This window comes from Onychomys torridus, chromosome 5, assembly GCF_903995425.1.
Source record: "Onychomys torridus chromosome 5, mOncTor1.1, whole genome shotgun sequence".
Taxonomy (NCBI): domain Eukaryota; kingdom Metazoa; phylum Chordata; class Mammalia; order Rodentia; family Cricetidae; genus Onychomys; species Onychomys torridus.
The window spans coordinates 11792263-11804084 of NC_050447.1; the positions used below are offsets into that span (position 1 = coordinate 11792263).

The following is an 11822-nucleotide window of genomic DNA, read 5'->3' on the forward strand; positions in this document are numbered from 1 at the left end:
GCCCTGTGTACTAAACAAATGGGCTTATTCCAGACCTTGTGTATACAGTCTTGGTGGGTTTTTTTTTTGGGGGGGGGGGAGCTGGGATGGAAACTTTGGCACCGCCCTCAGCAGCAGCCTCAGATTCAGGGGTGTCTATGATTCAGAGTGACTTTCTCTGTAACTTTCTTTGTAAGCTGACTGTTTTTGTCAAAGTAAGGATACCCATCTAGCATTTCCTTAGTAATCACACGGCTTTGAATATCTTAGAAAAGGTCTCATGGAATCTAGATTGGCTCCAAACTATGAAGGTAAGAAGGATCTTGAACTTCCTGTGGCCACCACACACACCCTGTTTAATAATATTGTTATTATGAGAGAATCTTTCTGTGTAGCCCAGGCTAGACTTGAACTCACTAATCATCCTGCTTTGTTTTTTTTTTTTTTTTTTTTTAAGATTTATTTTATTTACTCATTTATTATGTACACAGTGTTCTGTCTGTAAATCACACCAGAAAAGGGCATCATTACAGATGGTTGTGAGGCATCATGTGGGTGCTGGGAATTGAACTCAGGACCTCTGGGTGCTCTTAACCTCTGAGCCACCTCTCCAGTCCTGCTTCATGTTCTTAAGTGTTGGGAGTACAGGCTCAAATTGTGACATTTTTCATGTCGTTCGTCCCACTTAAGAGAATGTTTGAACTGGGGTTCAGTCCTCACCCCACAGTGGGTGCAGCTCCGGAAGCCGGGTCCGAGTGGGGGTCGGACAAGCCACTTCCCGGGGAAGGAAGGGCCCTGCGGTTCCTGGGGCAGGATGTGCACCGAGGGCCCCTCCCTAGCCACCAGGGACTTCTCAGGTCTGGCCATGTTCCTGTGTGCCCAAGATCTGCCCCTCCCTCACCGAGAACTCAAGGGTCTAGGCTCAGCGGGCAGGGCTAGGGATCCCCCAGGGAGAGGGGCGCATCTAGGTCTCCAGGTAACGCTTTTACCCCGGCTTACCAGGACGGAGAAGCTGGCGGGCTGGGACGCTCCGGGGAGCTCCGCAGTCAGCTCGCCAACCCACAGCAGCCCCGTCCTCCCGCCCTCCGCCTTGGGGTCAGAGGGGCCCGGGGGGTGGGGCCGCGGTGGGGCGGGCAAGCCTCGAGCCTCCCGCACGCCTGCAGTTCCTTTGTCCTTGGAGTGGAGCCCCTACCGCCTGGGTTAGGCCTAAGGCCGGTCGGAAACCGGAGGAGAGGAGTTCGTTTACCACTACAAATGTTGGTTGGCTAACCCGCGGCTGGACGGGGTGGATCGGGACTAACTACAGAAACTAGGCTGGCTCTAACTCAGAGATCCGTCTGCCTCTGCCTTCCTTTTGCTTGGATTAACGGTGCGCACCACCCTGTCTGGCTTTACACACAACAAACCAAAAATTTAGGGACTTGCTGTTTCTTGGACTGGTCTACACTAACTTCCGGTTGGATTAAACGTATTGTTAAAGCCTAAACGTGCTGGGGAAGCGGTTTATAGGCCCATTTCTTCCTTTTCGTTTTTTGTTTTGTGTGTGTTTTTTAACGAGACATGGTCTCTCTGTAACAGCCCTGGCTTTCCTGGCACGCGCTTTGTAGACCAGGCTGGCCCCGAACTCAGAGATCCGCCTTGGCTTCTCTCGTGCCGCAATGCCCGGCCTAGGCCCGTTTCATAGTTCACTTCTAAATTAGCACTCACTTATCCGCCTGAGCCACAAAGCTGCACTAAAGAAATCAGGTAAGACGTGTTCAAAGTTCACCGCCACTCCACGCGTGGGGGCCCTACATAGCAGTTCTACTCGAGGGGAGGGTACGAGAAAAACGCCAACATTTAAAATCCCCCAGCTGCTCTGGGAACACTGCACCTGATATCCCTGAAATGTAGACTTTCCACACTCGCTGCCCCCTCCCAGCGTATGTTAATTTCCAAGGAACCCCCAAATCACAGGGTTAGCTTAAGCAACAGCCTGTAAATTTAAGGCAAAAGAAACGGGGACCCGGCCTCCCTCCCCGCACCCAGTCAAACCAGTTCCAGAGGCTTAGGGAGCGGCCGACGGACCTGACCCTTTAACCTCGCCCTCCCCCTCCAGGGAAGCAAGCCAGACAGCAGCGCTCTTTACTCCGACGGTCTTTATTTTCCTAGCTGACATTGTAAAACGTCAAGCAGATGGGTATTAAATACAACCCATCATGGGAAAGGTAAACAGACTTCATAAACGTGCTGGCAAAAAAATTCCTTTCCTGCCCGAAGAGGCCTGGTCTACGACAGCAACTGGACCAGCCTTCCCGCGGTGGTCCACGCCGGGCGACCGGTCTAGGCTGACAGTTCCGAGGGTCTCCAGACGCTCCACTGCTTACAAAAAGATTTGATCGGTCCAGTCCAGGCTCTCAGCCGCCGAAGGCCGGCTCAACCATAGCAGCCTGTGGGGGCGAGGTGACTCAAGTCACTTCCCAGTCCCTAGGGCGGGTCCACACCCTGGCCTCCTCCCAGGCCCCACACCCACGCAGGGCAACAGGAAGCACCCGCGTCTGCCCCATGACGCAACTATGACCGCTTGCACAAGCGTGCCACTTGGAGGGGCCAAGACGCGTATGCTAGCGAAACGGCCTTGAACGGGCAGCCAGGCCAAGAGAGTCCGACCCCGAGATTCAAGATCCAGGTGTCCCTTCCTTCTCCCAGCCGGGGAGGGGACAGTCCTTTAACAGCACCTGTGGACGCACGTCTGGGAGAAGGCGCCCGCGCCCCCAGCTCCTCAGTCCTTCTCCGGGGCTCCGGCAGCTCAGGCCGCGGCTCTGCATCACGGGCCCCGCAGGCTTTCCCCAGCCGGCCCTGGCCTCGGCGGTGCGTTTTCGGCTCCGGTGACGCCGCTCCGAACCCTCAGAAGGCCACCACGGCTCGCACCAGCACACTGAGCATGTTGTCGGCCGGGCGGCAGGCTGGCTTGGCCTCGCACGCGGGGGGCGTCGGCGGGGGCACGGCGGGCCCACAGTTCAGGAGACTGGAGAAGCGCCTTTGGAGGACGCGGGCGAGATTAGGGAAGGCACCTTCGGTTTGTGCGGGAGGAAGCTGCAGGCGATCGGCGACCTCCGACGTGTCCTCCCTCTCCGCCTCTTCTAGACGGGCCTTCTTGCTGGGTACTAGTCCAACATCACCGCCGTCGCTCAGGTTGCTGCTGCTCCGGCGCTTGCGGCTGACTCTGGCGGGGGGCGGGTCGCAGAGCGCAGGGGTCCCCTGGACTCGCAGCGCTTCCTCTTGCGTGTCCATGGGCTCCGGGGACTGCTCCGCGTCGGGGGTCGCCGCTCTAACTGCAGCTTCGGCTTCCCGCGGTGGGTGCAGGCGAGGGTCAAGAGTCCGGCCGGATGGCGGGAACTCGGGCTGGTGGGCCTCGACCTTGGCTGAGAGGTAGAGCTCCCGGGCGCTGCGCATGACGAGGGATAGCTGTAGACTCCGGTGGAGACGCAGGCCACCGCGCTGCATGCGAGAGTGGTACATCTTCCACACCGACAGGGTCATGATGCGCTGCGCTTCTTTCTGCACGTCCATGCTTGCTCGACGCGAGCGTAGAGGAGAGCCGGGGACGGATTAAAACAGGCGGTGCTGCCCAGACGACAAACTTGGGCTGGCAGGTACACTGCTGGAAGTTCCGGCGGGGCAAGCGTGCCGGAGCCCTTCTAATATAGTCAGAATGACGTCACGGAGACGCCACGCCCAATCAGAAGGTCTCATCCGGGCTTTCCACTGTGGCCAGAGACTCCTTAAAGCAATAGAGATAAATTTACGCCTCGAAGGAGAAGGGACTTAAGCCCCGGCTAGGAAGAATTTCCCCCACTGCGCCTCGAGACCTCAGCTTGGTTTGGGTTCTCAGACTCTCTGGCGGGCTAGCCGATGAGGCCCACCCACCAGCCAACGGGTGGTGGGGTGGCACTCTTCCCTTTGCAGTGGGGAAGACCAGGAACTGGGTACATTGCCCGAGGGCACAGTTCACTGCGCCTACCAGCCCGCTAATTAATTTCTCTGACCAGTAAAAACGCTGCTACTTATTAAGCAGTTACTACACGCCGGAGCTGTTGAGCTTTCTCACTATTCAGTGTCTCTGATTCCTCACCTCCACTCCGCAGAAAGTACAGTTATGTCTATTTTTTTCCAGGCGAGAAACCGAGGCAATCACCTGATCAATGTTTACTAAACAAACGAGTGATTTTACCACTGCGAAAGCGGCAACGAAGCCTCCAGTCCTTCCATCTCTAGCCTCTCGAACACGGTGGGAAGTGGGGCGGACGACGCGGGCTGACCCTGGAGGGAGCCACGCCATGGCGGCCTATATCCACGTCGCTTCTGCCGTCCTCGCGCTCAGCATTAAACATCTCCCAGTTTGCAGCAACCCAGTACCCCAGAAGTCCCAGTGACCGAGCATAGGGCCTGCCACCCTCTCCCGCCGACAGCGCAGTGTTCTGCCTTCGCACCCCGGGAAGCTGAGTTATCCCAAGAAAGATATCCGGGCCAACGAGAGGGCTCAATGGGTAGAGCCACTGGCTGCCAAGCCTGACGACCTGAGTTCGATTCCCACGCGCGCCATGCGCACGAACACACGCACATACACACATAAAGAGATACACATTAAAAAAAAAAAAAAGATGTCGGTTTCACCCTGATCTATTCGCAAAAAAAAAAACAAAAACAAAAACAAACAAAAAAAACCTGATTCTAGTTGCAAAAGGATAAAGTTCTAATACTGCCTTTCATTACTGTGCTGGCCCTTTAAGGAACACCCCCACACACCAGCGCGTAGACTTCCCGCCACTGCAGAGGGCCGAGTTCCCTGGCTATATTTGGATGTGGTGACGTAGGGTGGTGCCGCGAGCCACTTCCGGAAGCCCATATAAGGACAAGGACCTAAGGTCTCAGCCGGAGCTATGGGCTTCCGGGGCGGAGCCTCCATCGTAGACCACACCCCCTCGTTTCGGTGCTTCCAGCGGTAGCGCTGTCCCGGGTAGTTCCCGAGTCCCGGCGTCCCTCCACTGGGCCACTGGTTATGGTTTCCTTCTCTTATGCTATGCCCACGCTGCGGCACCGTCCTGAGGAATGAGTCCGGGTGGAGTGAACTTGTGGGGTTTACGGAAAAACGGCTTCGAAACCCTCCTGCACTCGCAGGTGTAGAAGGCAAATGTCCGGGTCTGTTCCCACCTCCCAGGGGAAGCTACCCGAATTCTTAGGGTTGGTGGCACGTGTCTATCTCAATGGCCTTTTATTAATTTTTAGTATTTTGAAATAGGGTCTTACTTGTATAGCTCCAGCTGTCTTGGAACTCAGAGATCTGAGCATTTTGTTTTGTTTTTTTAATATATGTTCGAATGCCTGTGCACCACGAGATTGTAGGGGCAGCGGAGGCCAGAAGACGGCGTCATGTAGGTGCTGGGAACCGACCTTGTGCGCTTTCTTTCCCTTTTTGCCAGGGAGGTTTGAGACAGGGTCACTATGTAGCTCTAGCTGTCCTGGAACTCAATACAGACTAGGCTGGCCTACAACTCACGGAGATCTACCTGCCTACCCAATTCTGTAGGGCATTGGCCGTGAAAGGGTGAGGTTTGTGCACTGGACGCCCACAACCAAGATGGCCGAGGTGCAGGCGGAAGTCCACACGTTTTGGCCCTCTAAGGCCGCTCTTTCTCTCTTGGCGGCTGGGCTCTCGATGGTGGCCTCCCAGGCGCGGGTGGCAGCGTGTTTCGTTCACTAGCAGTGAAGGAGTTCCTGCACTCGCCTAGTGCGGGGAGGGGCTTGATATGTTTTTCCCGGACCCTTTCTTTGTAGTCCGAGGGTGAGTGACAGTGGCTGGAAACGGGTGGAAGGAAGCAGTTTCCTGGCTAGCCAGTGCCGTGGTGCAGGCCACCGTGTGCCAGGCAGTTCGGGTATAGCCGTCCCGGTGCACGTGTCTACCTGTGATGGAATGGAAGAAAATTTGGAGGGCTGTTGGGGTGTCTGGGCCTCGGTTGGTTTGGGGGCGAGGGTGAGGACCCCTATCCCGAGTCGTGCTCACTGTACAGCAGCGAGGTGCAGAAAGCGGTGAATAAGGCCTTGGCTGTACCAGGCGCTGGTGTGAGCTCCTGCAGGGAAGCGCTGTAGTTGGGCGGGAAGAGCTCGAACGGACCGCCAATGAGCAGCGGAATGGCCTGCAAAGCATTGAGTCGGACCTCGGGAACCTGGAAGAAATGGTCGATATGCTGGGACTTTAGAGACATGGTATGGCGGAGCCTCTGGCCACAGTAGAGGGCCGTGGGAGCCAGCCCTTTAAGGGAGCTGAACAGCTAATAAGCGTTAAAGCCTGGAGGTATAGGAGTATGCCGAGTGAGTTTTTGTCTCTAGCCTTGACCCTTGACTCAGCTCATGCACAGTGGAGACCAATCCTGGCAAGTTCAAATTCCTAGCTGGGGACCTTCAGGAAAGAAGGTGTTCGTTCACAGAGCGGATCAGGAAGCAGTACAGGTTAGGCGAAGTCCCAGTGGGGTGTGTTGGGAGATTGGTGTGTGTTGTTTGTTCAAGACAAGGCTTCACTGTCACTTGGCAGGATGGAACAAGAGATCCATCTGCTTCATGAGTGCTAGTATTAAATCATGTAACACCACGTTTAGCTTGTGTTAGGGTGTCTAGACTAACGCTATCTCCATCCTCAGGAAATGAAGGACCATTTAGCACAACAGCCCTGGCCTTCATAGAGAGGAATCACAAAGAGATAATGGATTCATCCAGCTCAAGTACCGCCAGGTGTTACTTTCTGTCAGACCGACCATGTGTTCTGTCTTCTGTATGTGGGAACCTGTGCATTCTTTGGTTATCTACCTGCCTTTTTTTGTTTGTTTTTTCGAGACAGGGTTTCTCTGTGTTGTTTTGGTGCCTGTCCTGGATCTTGCCCTGTAGACCAGGCTGGCCTCAAACTCACAGAGATCTGCCTGGCTCTGCCTCTCCATCAAAGGTGTGTACCATCACCGCACGGCTATCTTCCTGCCTTTTTATAGATGTCTACACCTAAGCTCTCAGTACATGAAAATGTTTGGAAGTAAATGATGTGTCTGTACTTAGCAGGCACAGCCTGCTGTCTTCAGTGCTTCAAACACACGAGGGTTATCTAGAGATCCGGAGAGTATATGGTGAGCTGGGTATGGTGGTTTATGCCTTGAATTCTAGTACCTAGGAGGCTGAGGCAGGAGGATTGCAGTGAGTTCAAGGCTATTGTGTTCTACATATCAAGTTCCAGGCCAGCCAGGGCTATATAGAGAAACCCCATCTCAAAGTAAATTCACTGTAAACTTGGAGAGGTGGCTCATGCCTATAATCCAGGGGTTCAGGAGGCCAATGTAGGAAACTCAGCAGTTCTAGGCCTAGATAAGAGATGTCAATTTTTTCATTTACTTGTTTATATACTTATTGTGAGTATGCATATATGGGAGGCAGAGGAAACTTAGGAGAGCTGATTTTCTCTTTCCACTCAGGTCTTCAGGCTTGGCGTCAAGTGTCCTTATCCTCAGAGCCAGCTTCACAGCCTCAGACCTTCCTTGTCTTTTGTTTTTTGAAAAACAATTTTTTTTTAAATTATGTGTATATGTGTGTGTCTCTTGTGTATGTATACATACATGTGGGTTTCCATGGAGGCCATAAGGCATCTGATCCCCTGGAGTTAGAGTTATCTGAACTTGTAAACTGTCTGACATGGGAGCTGGGAACAGAACTCAGGTCCTCTGTAAAAGCAGTCCTCTTAATCAATGAGCCAGTTTTCCAGCTCGGGGGTTTCACTTTTTTTTCCATTTACTTTTTTCTTTTTCTTCTTCTTTTTTTAATTGTTTTAATCTGTAGGTCAAACTGTGTAGTCCTGGCTGGCCTCAAACTCAAGAGATCTACTTGCTTGGACATTCCTGACCACTGGAATTAAAGACATCCAACCAGAAAGCCCCCTTTTCACTGTGTGCATGTGTCTACCAGCACCGTACTACATATTTTTCCTTAGTCCTTTTAAACATGTCTGGGGGTTGGGGCAAAAGAGCCAGGCCTGGTGGCACTGGCCTTTCTCTGAGTTCAGGGCCAGCTTGGTCTACACATCAGGTTCTAAGACAGATAGGGCTACAAAGAGAAACCCTGTCTCAAAAAAAAAAAAACCAAAAAAAAAAACAAGCTGGGTGGTGGTGGAACATACCTTTAATCACAGTACTCAAGATGCAGAGGCAGGCAGATCTTTGAGTTCAAGGCTAGTATGGTCTATAGAGAGTTCCAGGACAGCCAGGGCTACACAGAGAAACCCTGTCTTAAAGGCAGAAAGAAAGGAGAAAAATAAACCCAAAAAAAACCTTCGGTATCCCTCCCTCCCCCAACTCACTGTCCTGCGAAGTTGTTCCATGAAACACCCTCCACCCCACCCTCTCAGCCCTGCTGACAAAATGAACAAAACAATTCAGTAAGGTCTGTAGAGATGGTAACCACGTAGCCTAAAGACAGCTTAGCCATCTGACCTCCTAAGTGTCAGGGATCAGCTCTAACCTGAGAAGCAAAGGGGCCTAGGAATATTGGGATGGAGTGGGGAGAGGGAGGAGTTCCAGCCTCCTATCAAGGGGGCCAGGAAAGTCCAGAAAGACCTCTTGCAGCAAATCTGGGTCCAAGGCTCCAGGAATTAAGTCCTGATCCAGGCTGTGAATCACTACTGGTCTTGAACTCACAGCAATCCTCTTGCCTCAGGCTCCCAAATGCTGTTTATTACCATGCCTGGTTCAGTTGGTAGAATGCTTGCTTAGTGTGTTTTAAGCTGTAGGCACTTCATAAATAGGGTGTGGTGGCCCACACCTGCAATCCTAGCACTCACAGGGAAGAGGCAGGAGGATCAGAAGTTCAAGGTCATCTTCAGCTACTTTAGAGTTTGGGGACACATGAAATACTGCCTTAAAAATCTCAAAACCTGGGCTGAAGAGGTTAAGAGCACTGGCTACTCTTCTAGAAGTCCTGAGTTGAATTCCCAGTAACCACATGGAAACTCACAACCATCTATAATGGGATATGGTGCTCTCTTCTGGTGTGTGTATACATAATAAATAAAATTTTAAAAAAGTTGGGCGGTGGTGGCTCACGCCTTTTTAATCCCAGCACTCGGGAGGGAGAACCAGGCAGATCTCTGTGAGTTGGAGGCCAGCCTTGTCTACCAAGTGAGTTCCAGGAAAGGCGCAAAGCTATAGAGAAACCCTGTCTCGAAAAACCAAAAAAAAATAAAATAAAATAAAAACAAAAAGTAGGCTAGGTGGCAGACACCTGTGATCCCAGGTACTTGGAGACTAAGGTAAAGCAGAAAGATTTAAGTTGAAGGCCTGCCTAGACTACAGTGAAGATAACTCACAAAGAAGGGCTGGTGCCACAGTGCCCCAATAAAGTGCTTGGTATGAGTGTATATATACGTACACACAAAGTCAATAAATGTCATAAAGACAAAGAGTAGCCGAGGTGTCTCAGCATTTTCTGTTGCTGAGTGCTATTCTAGGCATTCTGTCTTTGGGCAATAAGGACTATAGCTCTCTTAAGCTGGGTGGCACTTGCTTTTGGGAAGCAGAGGCAGAGATCACTGAGTTCCAGGCCAGCCAGAGCCACGTAGTGAGACCCTGTCTCAGAACAAACCAGCAGTGAGGAAGCTAAGGCATGGCAAGTCAAGTGGCATGACTTTAGCCCCCCCCCCCCAACTTGGTTAGTAAGTAGCAGGTCTGGGGAGGCAGCCCACCCAGTCTGCAATGTGCTGGAAACCTACTCTGGGTCTGCTTTGGGTCAGTACCCTGCTCTGACTCTGCCAGCTGCCCAGAAGTCTCAGAGTCCTCTTGATATCTAGAACAACAGCAAGCTACCCAGCAGGTTTGTAGGGGCTGGGGAGGAAGTGGTGTCTGGGAGCATCCAGGTTCTAAAACATGTTGGGTCATGTTGGGGAGGGCATATAAGGCCAGGGCTTGAGGGGCATGCCTCTGGTTTTCCTGGTGCATCATGGTATTGGTGGCATACTGGATGCCTTTATTCATGAACTGGACCAGAGTCTCAGATGGAATGGGTCCTTAGAAAGATGGCTAGTGTCCCACACGACAAGTGGTGAGTTCTCTTTAGTAGGGTTTAAAGCCTGGGATGTGAGTAGGAGGGAGTAGCTGGTGGTGCCTTGTCCTCTTGATTTCTGACCCTTTTGTCTTCAGACAGACAACAATGGGGTGCCATTGTGGTGTCTGTGTGGTTTTCCTGGTCCTGATTCTACCCCCTTCCTCCGACTTGGGATGTCCCTGTCTACTGGAAAGAGGGAGTGAACCTGGAGGGCAACCCAAGGATCTCTTCCAGAACTAGTAGGATCTTTAGGCCCTGGGTGGGAGCCTGAGCTTCCGACACTGGTCCTGAGTCAAGTGCATTTATAGGGTCATGATTTGAGAAGAGCTTGTACAAACTGCCCCAATCTACCCTCCTCCATGCCTTCTAATCGTTCCAGTGGAAATAAAATCCAGCATTAAACTAAAATATATATATACACCATGCATGTAGTGTTGATTCAAGCTTTATCTTTTAGATGGCTTTTCTAAACTTCCTGCTCGTTTTCAGGGACTTGGGTATCTGTGTATGTTGGGAATCAAGTGCCAATATTTGATACAGAAAAGATTTTGTTCTCATTTAAAAAAAAAGCCAGGCAGTGGTGGCACACGCCTGTAATCCCAGCACTTGGGAGGCAGAAGCAGGCAGATCTCTGTGAGTTCGAGGCCAGCCTAGTCTACAGAGCGAGATCCAGGAAAGGCATAAAGCTCCACAGAGAAAGAAGACCTGTCTCGAAAAACCAAAAAAAAAAAAAAAAAAAGGTCTATTGTGGGCTGGAGAGATGGCTCAGAGATTAAGAGCACTGACTGTTCTTCCAGAGGTCCTGAGTTCAATTCCCAGTGCCCACATGGTGGCTCACAACCATCAGTAATGAGATCTGGTACCCTCTTCTGTATACATAATAAATAAATCTTTTAAAAAAAAGTCTATTGTTAGTGTGTAGGCACATGTTCCATGGGACATGTGGAGGTCACATTACTTTGTGAAGTGAGTTCTTTCCTATCTTTACTTGGTTCTGGGCATCCAAGACAGGTCACTAGGCTTGTGTAGCAAGTGCCTTTTTCTGATGAGCCATCCCACTTGCCTCAAACTCTATTTCCCAAGTGCGGAGTATGGGCTTTCTTTTCCTATACCATAATGTAAGCCCCTGGTCTCAGTGAAACATGGGATTGGAAGAGAGGGGCCAAAGGGTCATAAATCATAGGCCAACCTAAGCTGTTAGGGAGCTGTTTCATAAATCACAAACCAAACCAACTTCCTAATTGTAGGTGCTCCTGGTAATTTTCATTTTCTTCACAAGAATGTACCTCTACAGACAAACTCCTCACAGAGAGGGGTGGGCTTGGGCTAGTCTGAAGGCACAGTGAAGGCCAGTGACTTGATGACATCTGAGCACTAAACCCCCAACTTCCTCTTTAGACAGACTTTTAAGTAGCCCAGGCTAATCTCAGACTTGCCATGTAACTAACTCCCAATGCTCTTGCTTTCAATCCCTCTGGGTGTGAGCCAACTATGGTTTCCCCATGCTTCTTTGTTCTTTTGGTCTCTCTTGGGATCCTGGGACTCAGTGCTTTCTGCATGCTCCTCTGCCACAGAGCTCCTGGCTGTTTTCCAGGTGCACTGGTGAGCTCGGGCTGAACTGCAGTTTGGTGGCAACACAAGGACCCCCAACACATGGTGCACTGCCGGCAAGGCATGCCCTGGTGGGTGCCCGGCCAGCATACCCCTCTCCAGTGAGCACAGCACAGCAGGGG

At 51.7% G+C, this 11822-nt stretch overlaps 1 protein-coding gene across 1 annotated transcript; it reads right to left on the bottom strand.

Moving 5' to 3' along the window:
* Positions 1 to 2105: 2105 nt before the first annotated feature.
* On the bottom strand, positions 2106 to 3663 carry Ier2 (immediate early response 2). The gene has a single exon (XM_036188216.1). The coding sequence runs from the start codon at positions 3529 to 3531 to the stop codon at positions 2866 to 2868; it is 666 nt and encodes a 221-aa protein (XP_036044109.1). The 5' UTR covers positions 3532 to 3663; the 3' UTR covers positions 2106 to 2865.
* Positions 3664 to 11822: the final 8159 nt, after the last annotated feature.

What these genes read in the sequence shown, in the direction of transcription:
- Ier2 (XM_036188216.1), bottom strand. Translation starts at nt 3,531, where the DNA reads ATGGACGTGCAGAAAGAAGCGCAGCGCATCATGACCCTGTCGGTGTGG.